At 35.7% G+C, this 21,129-nt stretch overlaps 2 protein-coding genes and 1 long non-coding RNA gene across 4 annotated transcripts in view; 1 reads left to right on the forward strand and 2 right to left on the reverse strand.

The window, feature by feature from the left end:
- Positions 1-21,129, reverse strand: part of LOC141377804 (uncharacterized) — a 304,437-nt gene that overhangs the window by 158,497 nt on the left and 124,811 nt on the right. Inside the window, exon 2 of the long non-coding RNA XR_012390722.1 lies at positions 13,421-13,598. This is a non-coding gene — a long non-coding RNA (uncharacterized lncRNA). The remainder of the gene's footprint in view (positions 1-13,420; positions 13,599-21,129) is intronic.
- Positions 1-21,129, reverse strand: part of rab34a (RAB34, member RAS oncogene family a) — a 626,412-nt gene that overhangs the window by 56,590 nt on the left and 548,693 nt on the right. The window lies entirely within an intron of this gene.
- The window catches only part of traf4a (tnf receptor-associated factor 4a), a 76,924-nt gene continuing 55,841 nt past the window's right edge, over positions 47-21,129 (forward strand). Inside the window, 1 exon segment of the mRNA NM_205762.1 lies at positions 47-440. Coding sequence (NP_991325.1) covers positions 298-440 — 143 coding nt within the window. The 5' untranslated portion in view covers positions 47-297.

Below are 21,129 nucleotides of genomic sequence, written 5' to 3' on the forward strand. Positions count from 1 at the left end.
TGGGATCCGAGCTTTGTCTCCAGGCTGTCAGTGTTATCCTCGACAGGCGCTGTGGATGTTTCTCGTCCTCTCGGTTCATCAGCGAGCTCTAGCCTGCATTGACAGCCTCGTCGCCGGGTTTAAGCTGTCATCCTGACCGAGCCGTGTTGCTCGAAAAGAGGAAGCCGAGAGAAGAAACAATACCGAGGGTTGTGTGCCGTTGGCAAGTGAAGATCAGTTTTCAATACGCGGACTCTTGTTATTGCGGTGGAAAACAAACGACAGCTCCTATAGACGCTCCTCACTGAAGCAGCAGCAATGCCTGGCTTTGACTACAAGTTCCTGGAGAAGCCCAAGAGACGCTTTCAATGTCCTCTGTGTAGCAAAGCAATGAGGGAACCGGTCCAAGTTTCCACATGTGGACACCGATTCTGTGATACCTGCCTGCAGGAATTTCTCAGGTAAGAGCAACGTTTGGCCAAACGCGTATATGTTTTGCGTTGGAAATGAGCCGTGGATGCTGCTGCAACAACAACAATAACAACAACACACCGAAGGATAGACATAAGCATGAGTGTGTACGCGAGCCGAGGGATGAAAACGCAGAAGTGTTTCCATCATATAATAAACAGCGTCGTCAATCATCGTTTCAGCACTTGACAGTCTGGTGCGCGACGGTTGATGTTTTTATACCGGCGCGTAGGCCTTCGGTTGATCTGACAGCCAATGAGAAATCAAGAAGGATATTCAATATGCAAATATCTTGCAAATTAAGTTAGTTGCTGTTGTGTCAGGAGACAAAACAGACAGAAAGAGCAAATGCGTGTGCTTGAGAGAGAAATGCAATTTTTTTAAAGTAATAAAGGTTAGTGATATTGTTGTCAAAAATATGCACTTCAGGATTACACTTCTATGTTTATGAGTTTTTGGTGTGATGTCAACAGAAGACAGTTCCAGAGACATTGTTTACAAAAAGTAATCTGATAATGATACAAATTACACAATGAAATGGTAACGTAATTATAGTTAATGTATTCGGACAACTTTTGGATTACTTTTAGAATACTTCTGACCTCTGAATATTTTGGATTACTTCTTTATAACTTATTTATGACACAGGTTTAAAGAAATCAAAGAAATAAAGCATGTTCGGTTCTTACTCAATGTTGTGAATTGCATTAAACATTTGATTAAAATAAACAACTAAGTAGGGGCGACACGGTGGCGCAGTGGGTAGCATGATCACCTCATAACAAGAAGGTTGCTGTTTCGAACCTCGGCTGGGTCAGTTGGCATTTCTGTGTGGAGTTGGCATGTTCTCCCCATAATGTTGTGAGTTTCCTCTGGGTGATCCGGTTTCTCCTACAAGTGCGAAGACATGCGCTATAAGTGAGTTGGTTAAGCTAAATTGTTCCGTAGTGTATGTATGAGACGTGTGTGAATGACAGTGTATGGGTGTTTCCCTGTAAAATATATGCTGGATAAGTTGGTGGTTCATTCCGCTGTGGTGACCCTTGATTAATAAAGGGACTAAGGCGAAAAGAAAATGAATGAATGAATGAATAAGCATTTAAGTGATTTTAAAATAAAGCGGAACAATCCAATTTATTGTCAACATGCAAATGTTTAGTTGAATTATTAAAATACTTAAAATTACTGAACTTTTATTGAGTATTTTAATTTGGAAATCCCTGCTGCATCAAAAGAACAAATATTTAATAATATTACACATGAAAACATCAATGACTTGCAAATATTTGTTAGTTAGTCATGGGCAGTGTTTAACAGCTTGCGTAATAAACCCATACGCAGTATAACTGATTGAGAGCTTTCATCTCCAAACAAAGAACCATGGGTGGAAAGTCAATTCAATGGCAATTACATGGGATTAGCCAATCTTCATTGTGATTATTCAAGCTAAATGATATTGCAAACAACAGATTTTATATTAGAAAAAAAATGGCAAATGGTTTAATTATAAATAATTTACTGCCATTACAGAAGTAACTCGTAATCATGTGATCCAGTTAAAGTAACTGTAATCTGATTAATATTATTTTAAAATGTAATATTATGGCGTCACCGTTACACTGTGGTTATATTCTGGATAAGTTGGCAGTTCATTCTGCTGTGGCGACCCCTGATTGACAAAGGGACAAAGCCGAAAAGAAAATGAGTGAATAAATGTATTATTATCTAATATGTTTTTTGCTATCTGATTACATAATTCAGGTTATTTGTAATCATTTACAGTTAGCACATCAGTTCTTGTCAGCAATACCTGTCATTAACATTCTGACAAAACAAATACTTGTGGCGAACAGAGTAAATACTTCACATATATTTCCTTCAGTGTGGCCAGTATACGTACATAAATGCGTGAGAAAATAAATGTGTGTGGTTTGTGAGCTTCTGTGTGTGTGTATTCAGGCAGCAGAGACCCTCAGCTTTGGCCCTGTCTGTCATTTTGACCTGAGGCGCTACAAGGTTCTTTGAGGGGGGGCTTGTCTCACATGTGGGATTAGGAAGGGAATCCTTTATTGGAGTCGATGTGCTGAGAGACTGTCGGATCATTCGCTAAGCACTAATTTGTGGTATTTGTAAGTTTGCAATAGGAACTGCTTAAAATGATAATTTTACAAGACGTTGCATGGAAAATGTGAGAAGATAATAAAAACTCTACAGGCTAGGTAGGTAAGTTTACTGTTTGTAGTGTACATAGCAAATTACACACACATCAGTTAGTATGTAGGATTTGTTTGCTTCTTAAAGGAAATTAAAAAGAAGAAGGATTATGAAATAAACCAGAAATGCTTTACAGTTTGGTCTATAACCAGAAGAGTGAATCATATTAGTTAAAAAAAAGATGTATAGAAGTATCATCAGGTCATTAGCTGGAGAAAGACGTGATTATAATGTAAAGTTTTATAACTGAATAAAGGCTGAGATGTACATTCATGATGTACTTACACACTGTAAAACCCAACAGTCAACTTTATCAGATGAAATGAGTGTAGTTAACTCAAAATTTACCGAAAGTTAAATCTACTCATTTTAACTCAGTGTTGATGGTAATGAGTTAATGAAATACCACATTACTTAGACTTAAATGGAGTATGATCACAGTACTCATATAGATTAGTTTTTTTAAACTCAAATGGTTTGTAGAAATTGGTTTCCTCAAACATTTTAAACTTATTGCGTTTTACAGTACTCGGTTGGTTTGAGTTCTCTTCATTTACTGGGTTTTACTGTGCTTGAATTTCTTCATTTACTCAAATGGATGAAGTTCACACTACTCATTAGGATTAGTTTTTGAACTTAAATGGTTTGTTGCAATCGGTTACCTCAAATAGTTTGAGATACCTTAACTTTTTGGGTTTTACGGTGCATCATTAGTCATACATGCATGTGAGAAACTAACAATATCACCATTTAAAATGTGAGATCTGATATGCCTTTAAATGTGTTTTGGAAGGATGCATTAACATGGTTAAGAATACAATACAATTTTTTAATATATATTTTTAATTCCATGTTTTTTTTTATTATTATAACCGCTTATTATAAATAGGCAATTTTTCTTAAGCAAAGCTTTTGGCGACCCAGTGGCTCAGTGGTTAGCACTGTCACCTCACAGCTAGAAGGTCGCTGGTTCCAGTCCTGGTGGGGTCAGTTGGCATTTCTTTGTTAAGTTTGCATGTTCTTTGTTGGTGTGGGTTTCCTCTGGCTGCTCCGGTTTCCCCCACAGTTCAAAGACATGCGGTACAGGTGAATTGAATAAACTAATATGGCCATAGTGTAAATGTGAGAGTGTATGAATTTATTCTGTGTATATTCTGTATACGCTGTGGTGACCCCGATGAATAAAGGAACTAAGCTGAAGGAAAATGAATGAATGAATAAATGAGTTAATGAATGAATGAATGAATAAATGACATTTTTTTTACATTTATAGTATAACATATGGGGATGGGCGATTTGACTTAAAATCAAAATCTTGATTAATTGAACATTTTAGCTTGTTTATGATTAATGAAAAATTATTTTATTGATGTATTAAATTTCTTGGCCTCATAGTTCCCTGACAGATTTGGTAACTATGCTCACATAATATAGGTGAGAGATTTCTGAATGAAGGGTGCATTGCTTGATTTTAAAATAATTGATGGAAGCACAAACTGTCCACTATCTATGATAATTTATTGAACATCAATGTTGAACAACAACTGAAATTAAACACACATTGCCTAAAACGAACATAAAAACACATCTTGATCACATATTTTCAATGTTTTTTCATATTAAAAGTAGAAAATAAGCAGTATCTCTTCTAAATAAAATAACTCTTGCATATTCTGTAACTAATATTTTAAACAGTGCATCTTCTGTAAACGAATATTTTATTGTAAATAAGCATTTTAATGTAATGGAAAACATGCCATCTCAAGGCATCTCTGGCACAGCTTCCAATCATCGTCAATGTAGGGAAAAGAACAGCTCAAGATCATCAGCTCAGCATCAGATGCGGCTGCAAAGTGACCGCAGAAACATAGTCGAGGCTTAACAAAGCGGGGTCACGTGACTCCTCACGTGATAGGGAAAGTAATTGACAAAAACAACCTGGAAAAATTTGAACAAATATAGGTTCTGATTGTAGATTTTGATTACTTTTCGATGAATCGCCCAGCACTAGTAGCATACTGATACAGTTGGTACACACCATTTACAATAATAATCATTACATTATTTACAATGGTATCAATAATTTAAAAAATAGGAGCAAAAATAACAAAAGAAATTAAAACAAAGCAATATCAATAGGTGATCTGACCTGAGGATAGATATAATATAAAGAAATTGAAAGTGAAGAGGGCAAAATAAAAAAAGGCAACAGCAATTTAATAGATAATATTTATTTAAGGTCATGCAAACTGAGTGCTTTAAAATTGAAAGCAAGTAATTTTTCAATCTCTTGCATAAACGCTAAAAAATAGGTTTGCAATTAGAAATGTTTACGTTTATAAATATAAAATCTACATAACAATGGAAAAAGGTTTATTATGAAGCAGACATTAGAATTTGTATTTAAAAAACCCCAGAAATAATGACTTTTGGTTATTGCTTATTGCTTATAATAAACAGTTGCGCTGCTTAATATGTTCCCGCCAACATCATGATTCATAAATATAATCATATGCATCCTTGCTGAGTAAAACATTGTGTGTGTGTGTTATACTTGGATATTGCCTGAAGGGTTTGCAGTTTAATACGTTATAACTGTACACACATTAGTTACACATTGTCACTCATTAGATTGCATTATGCCTTCTTAAATGTTGCACATCAAAAAAAGTCACTGTTTATATTTAGAAAGCTGACAGATTATTGTATCATGCCAACACTGATACCCGGACGCAGCATGAAACTTTAGAGCATGAATTGATTTTTTAAAACATACATGATCAATGCAACACCAAACGGCTGCAACAAAGGCACACGCTGTGAGTCAGACAGATCTTATCTAGGTTTTCCACATATCCAAACAGGTTTTGTTTTTTTCCTGTCTGCATGTTGTGGAATATAAACAGAAGATGCTGGTGCTCTGGTAAAAGATAAGAGAGAGTTTGCATTTTGCTGTGATCCGGCAGTATTGGCATACACAGAAAGTCATCGTCAATGTTTTTTTTTGGGATGGAGGGAGGAAGAAGGAAGCACATGATTCATTTTGCCTAAGGCTACAAGTGTTTATGTTTGTTCTATTCTCAGGAAACCTCTTTCCTCTCACGCCTACATAGGAGAAAGAGTCGTCTTGAACGTGAAGCTTAGCTCAGTTTGTGTTTTCTAAATTGCTTGGGATCATACTATTACAGAATGTATGGTGTAAGACTAACAGAAAGCAGATGAATGCTCATGAGTCATCAGGTCATTAGCGTGTCAGTGTGAAGAAGGCGATCTACTTTTCTTTATAAGTAACTTTTTCTGTCGACTTTTGTCAGCAGCTAATGAGTGACTTTTGGAACACCAGATAAAGCTCTGTCTGTTTTGTGGTTTCTGCGCCTAACCTTCTACACACAGACCAGCACTCCTACACATTTTGACAAATTTATGTTTATATGGTTGGTTTTAGAGCTTAAATGTTTTTTCATGATAGCTTCTGTAATAATGATTTTAAAGATGCATATTTGGTGTTTCCTAAATATGCATTAAAGAAGTCAAAAGTGCTCTATTTGAATGATCTGGGTGCAAAGTCTAAAGCGCAGGGCGCAAAAGCATTAAAGGCGTGTCCGAATCTACTTTTGGTATTTTTAGGACGGAAAAATATGGCTTACGCCCTGGCGCATGGTCTCACAGCATTGTGCTTATTGTCTTAATGAGTTATGGGTTTTTTGAGTATAATGTGCATTAAAGCAATCAGAGTCTCATCTCACATTCCCTTTAAGAGTCAGTTGCGTTGCGCAGTGGCACATTTGTTATTTACATGACGGACTTTGTAAGTGAAAAAACTGAATGGAAAAATGCTTCACTAGCGAGAAAACAGTTAAACAGACCCTCTGCAGCGCGAGGATAAAGCCTTCTTCATTCGGCCTTTACTTTTGTGAATAAGCAAACTGTGTTGTACGCACTCCACTAAAGACATCCATCAGCCTACATAATTAATTTTGTTTGTTAAGCGCAAAGATTTGTTTCAAAGCTATTTCTAAATTCAATTCTATTTTCCAGCAAACAAATAAATGAACAATAATACCGAAGTGTGGTCAAAAAACCACACCACCAGTTAAATCCAAACATGCTTGCTATTATTATGGTGATGGTGGTCTCCAAAACCTGACAGGTAGACAAATCTACACTTGTTTTATTAATGCAAATATAAATATGCATATAATAAATAATACTGCGAATAATAATAATAACATTATAATAAAAATAGTCATAAATAAACAGAAAAAGCCCCCCAAAATGAAGAAGGCATGGAGGTAGTGTTTTTTTTATATCTACATAGTAAATAATAATTTTTGTAACATTTTAATCCTTCATTTTTTTTATATGTAAAGATATTTGTGTATTTCTGTACATCTTGTGTGTATTACGCTTTGAACCTGCAAAGGCACATAACTAATGCACTCTGCACTGGACTTTTTACTTGGTCAATGGCGCAGTCTATTTCAGTTTCTCAAAATAGCAATGCACCAATAATGCGCCTTAACACACCTCCTTTATAGACCAGCACACCCATGAGTCCACAAAGTGGTGCAAATGAACTTGCTTTTCAAACAACAAGGCGCAAAATGTGTAAATTAGGGTTGCTCTGGTCTGAAAAGAGCAACAAATCACCAAAACACATCTTGCGCGGGGTGTATGATAGGGACCAAGGAATTCAGTTGCAAAAACCTCTAAGTGCTGTCTGAAATTTTGTTTTTAAATGGGCATTTTTCCTTAGGCTTCAGGTTCAGTACATTTACTATGGTAAAGAATAGGGTCTTTCATTGTCTTTAAAGTGAATTTTAGACAGATTTTGTTTTAATTTCAGGCGGCATTTAGAGGTTTAACTCTTCAACTACTATTTAACTTGATATTTTTGAAGAATCAAACCAGTTTTGTAAACTGCTTCAACTGATTCATTGAGCAACTCTAGAGGAGTGGTTCCCAAAGTGGTACCATGAGACAATGGTTACTTGGTGATTTTCAAACATATCATATATGTTATTAAACTATTAGAAGTACCATATTTTATCCATAACCTAGAGAAGATAAAAATTGTTTTCAATAGTTACATTCTTAGCTGGAGGGGCATCCGCTGCATGCAAGATGTGCCGGAAACGTTGGCCGTTTGTTCTGCTGTGCATGGCGACCCCAGATTAGTGGAGGGACTAAGCCGAAAAGAAAATGAATGAATGAATAATAGTTACAATAAAAAAACAACATGCAAATAAAAAGCCATCAGCCTTTCAATTCTTTTTGGATCTCACTGGATTGCAACCCCTGGGGTTATTACACTAGATTAATGACACAGCAATAGTGTTAGTTGCAGCAGATTGATTTTACAGCACAATGTTAAACCTTGACACCTTTACGGCACTCACGTACATTAAAAATAAAGGCCACGACTGAACATAGAGGACGATCTCCAAGTCTCCAAAATTAATCCACGAATAGTCTTGTGCAGTAAAGATTGTGCCCTCCATTCTCATTAAGTGAAGTTAATATTACATTGAACAAACGAATATTGAATATACAAAATTATTTGGTTGTTAAACTACTGCACTTTTTCGTGTTGTCAATAAGCTTGTTTATGTAGTCCCTATTGGTGTATGTGCACTATTGTTTGTATAACCACCTCCGAGGATAGTGTGGGTTACTGGAATTGTTATTTTGGGGTTCGCGAGCTGAAAAGTTTGTAAACCCTTGCTCTAGAGGATGAAGTGTTACCCATGACTTGCTTAGAAAAGTTGACTTTTAAAGTGATTCTCATTCAAATGTAATTATTATATTTAGTTTTTATTTACAGTTGTTTATTTAAACCTATTGGTTGCAGACAGTAGGCCAGGAATCACTAGGTGGACTCATTTATGTGTAATTATGAGAATTTTGCTTGGATCAAATCACATGTGCGAATGGGGACGCATTCCTGTTTACACCTGCTGAAAAAAAGTGCCTCCTCTGGTATGTTGCCGTCAAATAAAACAGTTGTCATGCCAACTTGCTGCTTTAAACAGAAGCTTGCAGCACTTGTCCTGCCTCTGAGTTCTTCTGATTGGTCCACTGCTTTGGAACTGAGAGACGCTGCGTGTAAAAGTTGAAAATCTTTTAACTTGGAATCTTAAAAAAAACACGGCAGTTATGTGCGTGCCACTGCAAAAGACTGACGTGAGAGTAATGCAAGCATGTTTACAGACAGCAAAACAATGTAAATGTTGCACTGGAATGATTCTGTGAATGGCATTAAATCTGTCTCTTTTGTAAACATTCGACTACTTTCCTAATTTTTGGCATTATTTATGTTTGGGTATGTGTGTATGAGCTTTTTTTGATCTTCTGATATAATATTGTGACAGACATTTGGGCAGTTTACATATCAATAATAAAGGAAACAACAGAAACCCGTGAAAAGAGCAACAGCTTTCAGTTCTGCTCTCATAGCCACTTGTACATTTATGACGCTAATGATATGCCAAAACAATCTGAATTTGAATTGTGGTAATTTGAATAATTAACAATTGTAATTTTAATAAATCTGATTTTTTTATATGCTGTAAAAAACGTTTTGAATTTGAAATCACCAGTAAACTCACGCAGCTCAGTGACTGGCCAAAATGCTTAGTTGGACCTTTTGGTGATCATATATTTTTCCTTGTTGATCACCCCTGACCTACTTTCTGCTGAATCTGAATTTCTGGTTGTGAATTTTAGGATATTAAATTTGATATCTGAATTTCTTCATCTTGAAAACTTGAAACTGTATTTTTACAAACCCATCTGCAGTCTGTCAATTCTAAACACAAAAAATCAGAAATTTGAAAATGCTCAAAAATGTTCAATATTCAAGTTATGAAATTCAATTTCAAATAAAAAATTCAAAACAATTTACGGCATGTAAAAATTCAGATTTATTAAATGACAATTGTCAATAATTCAACTGAACACAATTTAAACTCGGATTGCTTTGGCATATTATAAGCTTCATATACATTCAACTTAGGCTGTGACGGAAGAATTAACAAAAGTGTATTGTATTACTTCTGTGCATTGTTTACCTGAGTATAACCAGTCTAAAAACAAACATTGTGCGTCACTGTGTGTTTCTGTTGGCAGTTTCGCCCTTCTGTTTTGATTCTCGCATAAACTGTTAGCACTCTTATCTGTCCTTTTTTTAAGATAAATTGAAATCTGAACCCTCGATTCACTTACTTTCTCATACTTTCTTATGCAGTTTTACTTTTATTTAAATTAAATAAAAAACATAATAATAAAATATAATTTTGAGACATGAAGCAACAAAAACAAGCTGTTTTGTATGACTAAAAATCATTAGAAGTAAAACGGGACAGGAAATCTTGAGCCAATAAGATTCCAATGGCAGTAAAGTCTATGGGATACAGCAGAGGATACTCACATCAGTACAGCATCTTTTTTGTGACTCTGTACAACAATAATTCATATTTTTTATTCATTACTGTGAGGATTGGGTTTAGGGCTGGAGTAAGGGTTGACATTAATTAAATATAATTAATAGATAATTTAATAACAAATCTAATCAATTAACTATATAATCAACTAACAAATATAATAAATTATCCGTTTATTTGCATGTTCTCTCTGTGTTGGTGTGGGTGTCCTCCGGGTGCTCCGGTTCCCCACAAGTTCAAAGACATGTGGTTTAGTTGAACTGGGTAGGTTAAATTGTCCATTGTGTATGTGTGTGAATGAGTGTCTATGGATGTTTCCCAGTGATGGGTTGCACCTGGAAGGGCAGCCACTGCGTTAAACATACGCTGAATAAATTGGCAGTGCATTCTGCTGTGGTGACTCCAGATTATTAAAGGGACTAAACCAAAAGAAAATGAATAAATGAATGAATAACTTCTGGCTGCAGCTGTATCCCATCTAGCAACAACCTCCTAAGGTTGAGGACGCTCAAATGTAAAAGAATAAGGTCAACAGGGATTTCCTGGCTTTCTTCTTTGCATATTTTACTTCTTTACATGACATATTTGGAGTTTCATGTAGGAGCGTCCTCTGGCATTTAGAAGAGATTTACATCACGCTTCACTGACAAGATGTGGATGCCAATCATAGATTATTGCTAAATCTCAATTGACATTGTGATGTAATTACAATACATTCAGTTAAATAGACTTAGGCCCCGTTTACACTAATGCACACAAGTTTTTAAAACACATAAGTTTTGTTACGGTTATGCCTTCTGTCCACACTACAGAGTTTTCGAGGGCCAAAAACAAAGCGTTTTGAAAACGCTCAAGAGGCCATTTTCATTTTAAAACGCTGCTGCTCAGTGTCAGTGTGGATGGGGAAAAAACGGAGATATCTGAAAACAGAGGCAGGGCTGCAGACGTTCACCTATCTGATTTGGGCTTTTCCTCAATATTAATTAGCCTACACACAGTTCAGTCCTGCATCCTCTCTTTGTAAGTTCAGATTTTGCAAGTTTGAGATGGTAAACAAACTCCCGAAATACTTTGGTTAAATCTTTAAAGGGAGCAGTGTACACTTTCTTAACAATAAAATGAAAATGTGATATAAGGAACTGCCTGTTTTCATTTTAATATTAGCAACTTAACAGACATTAAAAATGTTGAGGCATCGTGTAGCAGCATATTTATATGATCGTCATCTTTACTGTATGGATTTTTATAACAAAACGGAACCTATACCATAACAGCCTCCTTTCATTTCCATTGAAAATACGAAACATACTCTCTCTTTTGCTAAATATCAGTTTTAATAATCAGTAATGGCCAATATAAAAGTAAAACGTACAATAATTTTATACAATATAGGATATGAATAAAAGCAATCAGTCAAATGTGCAGAATCAGTGTACGTGGTTACATTAATTAATATATTAATTTATCTTTGCGCTCAGCCACAACACGTTACCCGAGAACAAGTAATAGATTTAAAAGACCAAAGTCGGGGAATATGTCATTAGAATTAAATATCACATTTAACAAATATAGTGAGATTACGCTATCGGTAGATCCTTGATGAGCTGTCTGATGTGCACAGCTCTCAGTGCATGCCAGAGTGTGTGTGTGGTCACATGATTTACGTCTTCAGCAGTGTAGTGTAGAAAGGGAGATATTCAGAAGCGCTAAGTAAAAGCCAGTGTGGACGCGGATCGTTTTCATTCCAAAAACGCTGTTTTAAAACTAAAATGTAGTAGTGTAAACTGGGCCTTAAGCATTTATTTAGTTGTTTAAACTTATAATGAGATGAAAGACTGTGTAAGCGCTAACGCCGTCAGGATCAGCAGACATGCACAGAAACTCCATTGTAAATACAGGGGTTAAACAAACTGTCGTATTTTAAAGACACAGCGGGGCGAAATGGAATTTAACACAGTGCTTCTTGTCCGGTTTGAGACTCACTTTATATCATATATATATATATATATATATATATATATATCTTGCAGTGAAGATCGCTGATTTTTAAAGAAATCAGATCTTAAATGTGGCAATTTTATAATGGAAAGACAGTTCACCGTAAACGCTGATGCTGGCTATTTGAAATTAAAAGTCTGTGACATTAAACAATTAGGCATATTTTGATGCAGTGCAAAAAATTATTTTTTACTTTCATTGTTTAGTTTAAATATTTAAACTTTCTTAAATCAAGAAGTACTTTCTAGCTAAGTTATAAAAATAAATCAGAAAAAAACAAGTCAGTTTTAAGCAAGTCTCTGAGTAAGAACATGGATTTTGCAGCGTGATCAAAATCCCAAGCTCACGTTGCAGTGTGTTTGGATAAATTTGTGCTTTGTTGACATTGCGTGATAAGCGTGTATGCTCATTTTTATTGTTGTGTACAGTACACACTCACAGCTATTCCATCCGTTATTACAGTGATCAGTTCAGACCTGTCGTGGCTTTAGGAAATTTTGCCAAAATTTTGGTTAAATGCTCTTGCACAACAAAACCCAGCTATGAATCATGATCTGCTGCATTTTAAGCATTATTAAAAATGGCTTCCAGCTACTTCCAGGTTGAGTCTCACGCTATATACACGCCTATATAAAACCTTAGTTTCACATTAAGCCCTGAATCATCTCAATCAAGCATGATTCACTTGGATTTATCCCATTCATGGCACAAGCTTGACTTTCCCCCAGTGGTGGTTTATTTGAGTAGTAAATGGAGTGTGTTTCCGCTAAAGGAGGAATGCAGGAGGAAGAGGTTTATCTCAGAAGACCTAATCAGCTCCAGCAGGGTCAGGAGAGGCCGACCCTCAGGGTTTATCACTCCGGCAATCAGCTCAAGTCACATGACCGCGACGCTAATGCAGAATAGACGAACCTTGAACTGAGGGCGCTTGGTTCACCGCCATCACACAATAGAAGTTCTCATAATATGGGCTAACATCTCCGAATGCACACACAAGAGCACCCTTTATGTCGGGAAGCATTGGTTTAAACTAGTTAGACAAGTCCTGTCAAATAAACTCCTGGAGCTTTTCAGTTGGTGCTTTGTGAGATAGCGGTTATTAGTTTTGTTCAAAATGTAGCATTGTTTGTTCAGTGTCTTGTGTAAATAGTCTCAATGCACATGACATATTCTAATTTAAGCCCTATTCTGTGTAGTTCTGTAGTATAACAGCGCCTGAAATACTCTCAGCTCTCCATTTAGAGGTCAGGGAAGTTTGAAATACCTGAGCAGTGTTGGTAAACAACCTAGTGTCATTTATGGCATTGGTCTCAAACTTAATTCCTGGAGTGCCGCAGCTCTGCACAGTTTTGCTCCAACCCTAATCAAACACAGCTGATCCAACCAAAGTGTTCAAGACTACTATAGACTATTAAGCAGGTGCGAGTTGGAGGTTGTTGGAGCTAAAATCTGCAGAGCTGCGGCCCTCCAGGAATTGAGTTTGAGACCACTGATCTATGGTGTTAAGAGCTTATAAAATAAAAAAAATCTATACTTGTGTCTCTGTTTTAGCGATGTCATCACCAGGAGACACAGTATCACTGAGGCAGTCTTACAGCCCAGTAGGTCTAGGCCTGCCGTAAATAGCCAAGTACTCTTGACTCTGCCCCCTTGTCAAATCAGGGCCACAAAGTGAAACACGCAGAGACGTGAAGTTCAAAGTTAAAACAACATCGAAAAATTACGGTTGACTAAAAAAGCAAATCAAAATGAGCATTGCAATTGACTGGACGGGTTTGGTAAAGGCAACGCTATAAAATTTGTTTGGAATTAGTTGAAATCAGAATTATTAGCCCCCTGAATTATTAGCCTCCCTGTTTATTTTTTTTTTTCCACAATTTCTGTTTAACGGAGAGCAGATTTTTTCAGCACATTTCTAAACATAGTAAATAGTTCTTAATAGTTTTAATAACTAATTTCTAATAACCGATTTATTTTATCTTTGCCATATTGACAGCACATAATATTTGACTAGATATTTTTCAGGACACTTCTATACAGCTTAAAGTGACATTTAAAGGCTTAACTAGGTTAATTAGGTTAACTAGACAGGTAAGGGTAATTAGGCAAGTTATTGTATAACAATGTTTTTTTTCTGCAGACAATCGAAAAAATATATAAGGTGCGCTATAGGACAGGTGAATTGGGTAAGCTAAATTGTCCGTATTGTGGTTGGTGGAATGAAAGTGTGGGTGTTTACTGGTGATGGAAGGTGGAAGGGTATCCGCTGTGAAAAACATATGCTGGATAAGTTGTCTGGTCATTCCACTGTGGCTACCCCTGATTAATAAAAGGGACTAAGCCAAAAAGAAAATGAATGAATGAATGAATGAAATGCTGGTGGCACAGTGGCTCAGTGTTTAGCATTGTCACCTCACATGAGTGTTGATCATGGTTTGTTGGAGGAACAAAAAGACTTGGTGTAAAAAGACTAAAATGTGCTGTTTTTACCTCGAAGGGTTGTGTGTACTTGATGTGGTTTCTTGAAATCGACGATTTCGTATTATTTTTGTTATTATTATTGTATTCGTAATTGATTGCAGTGATCAGGCCCACATGGAATCTGCACTGACAATAGGCCATACAGTTGCCTCACAGCAAGAAGGTCGCTGGTTCGAGTCCCGCTTGGGTCAGTTGACATTTCTGTGTAGTTTGCATGTTATCTAAATGTTGGCGTGGGTTTTCTCTAGGTATTCCGGTTTCCCCACAGTTCAAAGACATGCGCTGTAGGTAAATTGAATTAACTAAACTGTCTGTAGTGTATGAGTGTGTGTGGAAAAATTGGTGGTTCATTCAGCTGTGGCGACCCCTGATAAATAAGGGTTTATTTATGGATAAATAAACGTGGATGGTGCACTTTAAACTGGGGGATCAAAATCATGCACTTTCTGAACTCCTTTTTTAAAATGTTCTTAATCAGATGCTAATGGTCTAATCCGATTGAATGATTTATGCTAAGCTAAAGTACTAAAGTACCTCCGTCAGACCTGAAGATGAGCTGAAAAATGTTGAAACTCAACTGTTTAACTTTAGTGAACTTACAAAAAGAGCCTATTTTTAGAAAAGTTATGTTCCTTTAAGCATTACTGTTTGCTTTTCTTCTCTGCACATCATCACATGACAAATTTAATAAATTAATGAGCTTCATAAAGTGACAAATATTCTGATTGTTAAAAAGGAATGCATGACGAGAAGACACTTGTAAAAGCCACAAAAAAGCTGAACCTCATCGTATAAGCAGCATAAAACCTATTATTCATCACTTTTCACAGCTTAATTTTCCCAAACAGGATGTTTTTTTTTCTTACGAGAGTCTGAATAGAGTCCCCTGTGTCCTGTATTGAAGTGGAGTCCTCCTGAGAGCTGACGGTCTGCAACATGTGCACATTATAGCGGAAGGATGGGTTTTAGAACAGGGAGAAAAAAAAGATTGACTTCTTTCCAGCCAGGGCCATCTGTGTTAACAACATCTTTCTGCATTAAAGCTCAAATGAATTGCCCTCTGTCCATTGAGGTAGAGAAAGGAGCCTCTTTGGCCTGTCGTGGGTATAGCGAGGGTTTTCTCTGAGGATTGGGAGATTTAGGGGAAGCGGTGGTGCCCGGTAGTGACTGAGAAGGGGCCAGGTTGGGTTTGACAGCTGGGAGACTCAGACATTGAGGAGGATGAATGGTGACTAGCATCCTCTGTCACTTCATGATGCCCAGTGTCATCAAAGAGCCACACATCCTCCTCCCACAGGTGCCATTGAACATGCAAAGCTCATCCGATGGTTGGGTCAACTGAAATATCAGATTTAATTACTTAAAACAAATTATAGAGTTAAAGTCAGAACTATTAGACCCATTGTTTTTTTTTTTTTCCCCAGTTTAACAGGGAGAAGAGTTTTTAACACATTTCTAAACATAATTGTTTTAATAACTTATCTCTAATAACTGATTTACTTTCTCTTTGCCATGATGACAGTAAATAATATTTGATTAGATATTTTTCAAGACGCTTCTATACAGCTTAAAGTGACATGTAAAGGCTTAACTAGGTTAATTAGGTTAACTAGGCAGGTTAGGGTAATTAGGCAAGTTATTGCATAACGATGGTTTGTTCTGAAGACTATCGAAAATATATAGCTTAAAGGGGCTAATAATTTTGACCCTAAAATGTTTAATAAAAATTAAAAAAACTGCTTTTATTCTAGCTGAAATAAAACAAATAAGACTTTCTCCAGAAGAAAAAAATATTATCAGAAATAATGTGAAAATTCCCTTGCTTTGTTAAACATCATATGGGAAATATTTAAAAATACGTGCTAATATAAAATAAATGTCAAAAATAAAGGGGGCTAATAATTCTGATGTCAACTGTATAAACGTCTGTTATTTTCACAAAACAAATATGTAGAACATTATTTTAAAATAGTTTTTCTAATTATTTTTGAGAGTAACACCACATGACATTTACTATTTATCTGATGTTTAAAAAATGTACCAATGCATTCACAAACCCATTCATACCTGAGCAATTCCATGCAAATGTCAACCTTGCAATGAGAAAAGTATTGTTTTCACCAATATATTGAGACCTTGTTTACGTTTGTTTTGTGTAGGTTTGTATTTTACAGCACTGAAATGTCCCTGTCAATGTTTTCATACTGATTCATTTGATTTACCACAAATAAAATAACATTACCAAAAAATTGCCAATTTCACATCTGTTATGGACAAATGCAAAAATATAAAAAATAATATAAATATTTTTATGTTCTACAGTAGGGCTGCACAATATATCATTCCAGTGTTGATGTTGCGATGTGCGAATCAGCAATGGTCGCAGGATCTCAAGAGATTTCAAGTTAATTTTAACCATTTAGACACAAGAGATAAAGTTTTATGCTTTAACAATTAGATTTGACTCAATTGATTTGGTTACATGTAAATAAATAGAAGACAAAGTATGCAAATTATATAAATTTGAAGAAAAAATATATGAATTATAAAAAAAAGACCCTGTATTTTACATTTGATTACATTTGGTTAGACTCCACCAAAAATGGTGTTGTTTATTTTATTTTTTATGTAAAATTTTATATTTAGTTTTCATCTGTGCTTTAAATGACATTATTTTGTGTATTTTTGCATGATTGGGTATATTTTATGCGCATGCACTCCCCTATGAAATCACTGAATGTAAAATTGTGAGTTCTTTTTTAAATAGCTATCTTTTGAAAGTATAATCATATCGTAGAAAAACAAAATATTGCAAATGTTCTTTTGACTTGTGCGGTTTAATTCACAGAATTTCTACAAAGTGATGTTGTAACTGTAAATTTGCATAGTGTTTTGGTCACATCCGTGTTTATTTTCTGAATTAAAGTATAACACATGTTTATGGATTGATTTTGTTTCTGATTTCTAACTCTGTGGTTCATGTTTGGGGAAAATATAAACAGATGTTTTTAATGTGCATTGTCTGTGAATGTTTTACAGCAAATGTCACATCCATAGCGCTGGAATTGCTAAGCTTTATGTTTTATTATTAGAAAAGATTATGCCAAACTATTTATTATTTAGAATTTGTATTTTTTTTTCGTCATAAGAAAAACTGTTTTGACTGTTTTGATTTTATGTCCTCAAAAGTAATGTCATGCCACATATTCACAAAACATTTTATATTCGAAACGCAATGTGAATTTTCATTAAAAGCTCAAACGATTGATTATGCAAAAAGAGTTTTTCATGCAGTGTTTCAGATACAGATAATCAGTTATTAGACATAAAAATGAAATGGACAGTTGTGCCACCTTAATGTTTACTTTATGTTTCCAAAATAAATTAAATTCATTTAGATCCACATATCTTATATTGATATTATGTTAATTATATTTCAGTAATTATGTTAAAAATTGTTAAAATAACAATTTAATAGTTTTTTTTCCATCTGACCATACTAAAAGGCTTTTAAAGGATTCAAATGTTTTTGTTTGTTTGTTTTATTTGTTGTAATATTGCAATATCAAGATATATATTGCAATCACTTTAATAGTCTGACTTCATATCACCTCAAAGAATATCTATTCATTTTAAGTAATTAAAAAATTACGGTTACCGACTTAACCATGGTTGTGCTACACTAACCATAGTTTAACTATGCTACCTGGAGGAAAATTGTGTTTATACAAATAGTAGCTGAAAAAACAGAGTTGCTACACTTTTATTGTTGGTATAAAATCAATCATATTTTTCCATAAACTGATAAGACAAAAAATAGGCATGAAATGTCATTGACCCAGCCCTGAAGGAGAGCTGAGCTGTATCACACAGTTGTAAGCTTGCCAATACATAGTGGAGAGAAAGTAAGCAAAAGCGTACTATTGATTTGTCTTCCTGAAATAAACTCTGTCGGCGAGTTGCCGCCTCTGAAATCCCAATGAGTGCTCAAGCTTTTAGACAGCGGCCCAACAAATAAAAGCGCCTCGGGTGCTACACTGTCATAATCCATAAATATGCTTCCACAACTTCAGCTGTAGAGGGAAAAAGAAACAACAACTGGTAATGCTCATTAGCCCTGTCGAGAACATTCAGATCAAAACATGTAAACGAAGAAAACCGGAATTACGTCAATGTGGCTTTGAAAAACGTCACTTGACCTGTGAAGATTGAACATTTGTTGGGAAAAATTCAGCTAAAACTTTCATATTCAATTATAAATCCAGGCAGATGCGAACACACAAATTAACTTACAACAAGGTTTACGTTTGATTCATCATTTATACTCTCAAAAAAAATAAAATAAATGTATGTAACTTGATTTACATCTGACACACATCTACACACATTTGATTTGCATTATTTCAACTCATTTAAACTGTGCCATTTCAGTTTAGTTTTTATGTGTCGAGTATAACTGCATTTTGGAACTTTCACTTTTTATTCAGGAACATTTCATGCATGCCCCCGCGTGACAAATGAAATATTGGATGCGGGTATGAACTGCTGAAAGAGTGTTGTTTTATTGGAATTTGATACTGTATGCAGTATGGTAAAAAACCCTCCGCGTTTTGTGATGCGGGAGTCTGTGGCGCTTCACTGACTCAGAAGGTGCAGAGTATAGTGTCAAACAACCGTGTGGATGTACTATCTCGTCACAAAATGCAGCGAAAATGATGTTCTACATGACACTAATAGTTTGATTGTGGTGTTTCCATGTCTGTAGTGCATTTCAATAATGCAACTAAAATAGGTATACTCCACAAGTCTTAATTCCATTTCTGTTTAGTTCCATTCCAATTCCATTTCTGTTTAGTTCAATTATGACCTTAATCAGATTATCAAAAATTATCAAAAAATTATCAAAAATCCCTGTTTACATGGGAGACTCTTAATCAGAGTATTGTCTTAATCGTACTAAAATCGGATTATTGGTGTCCATGTAAATGTACTCAGTGATCAATCCCAAATTTTTTGCCAGAATGATCGTATGCCCAACTTTTTGGGCACACGTTCGCTTCATAATTGAGACCCCTTTGTGTTTTTTCAGCTGTTTTGTTACGGATGAACTGAAATCAGTGATGTCATCGGGAGAGGTCATTTGAGGAGTTTGTTGTGAGTGTTTTGGACTTGAGCTCCAGCTGTGAATGGGGTTACGGAGTGAAAGTTCTCCATCCGCTTCTCACAGCTGCAAGTCGGCGCAGACCGAGGCTGTTATGGAGATGCTTTGTGTTGCGTTTCATTGAAATGTTTTGCATCAGCGCTTCTTTGATTTGAAGTGCCGTGAGGGTTCTGTGTTAATTATCGTCGTAGAGGGTGTTATTAGAAGCTAAGACACTTGTCCAACGAGGGCGACACAAAAAGTAGGCGAGCTCTTAACATTCCTGACTGGATTTTCTGCCCTATTCAGATGTCCATCGTCTGCAAGCGCATAGACAACATTCCTTTGTGAAAAACCATGGTGCTTGACGGCCTTGGACGCTCATTGATATTAGCGAGGGGTGAGAAGATGGAAGGGTTCGTGGGGATCCAGGACTTGCCCAGGCATGCTTCTGCTGGAAGAGAAATCATATAATCATAACTTCACTCCCCCTTGGGTTTAGATGGGAAGGGAACTATTTCAGTTATGCAGTAAAGAGCACCAGCGCTGTGCATGCTGAGGCCAGGTTGCTATAACCTAGACCTGTCAAAACCACTTAATCGGCTGAGAGAAATCAATGAATATAGCTATTTTGTGGTACTCACTAAGGCACACATCACTTTTGCTGTTGCTCATGCTGGGGTAATGAATCATTCTAATTTGAGATACTAAAATGTTGTCCGAGGTATTGTGCTATGGGCGTAATTAATACCAACAGTTGGTCGAGGATTCATATACTGAATTCCTTTGGAAATGGATGAGAGAATCCTGTATAAAAATGATCAAGACATTTACTGTGGCAAACAGCGTGCGATTTACAGGGAGGTTTCGGAGGAATTGACTCACCTAATTAATGCTTGATCCCCCCTGAAGACATCAAAGCAAGATGTATAGGGGGGTCAGCCATTTAATACCAATATAGATGATACACATAGTTCCCTGCATTTTAAATAATAATGTCAATAATAATGTTAATAATTAAAATAATACTATAAAAATACAATTGACCTCCCTTATAAATGGTTCATACCATTGTGAATGATAATAGTGCTGATTAGTCTGTGCCAGGAAAAATTCATTTAACAATCTGAAACTGGCAGATCTAATGCACCGGACATCTTAACTGTTCACGGGACAAAAATAAGTGTTTGTACAAATAGCCTGAAAGTAATGTCAAATTTAGGCATGGGATGATAACTGGTTTCAAGGTTTACTACAGTTTGGAAAAGTTTCCAAACAAGTGAAAAACATTTTCTGTTAAACCGTTTCTAGGGTATGTGTAAGATTTTTATTTTTTTTTGGACATGTGCTTTACAACTATTTTATTTCGTCTTTTAGGGCAACAGTACCTTCAGCAGAAAAAGA

This window comes from Danio rerio, chromosome 15 (assembly GCF_049306965.1).
Source record: "Danio rerio strain Tuebingen ecotype United States chromosome 15, GRCz12tu, whole genome shotgun sequence".
Taxonomy (NCBI): domain Eukaryota; kingdom Metazoa; phylum Chordata; class Actinopteri; order Cypriniformes; family Danionidae; genus Danio; species Danio rerio.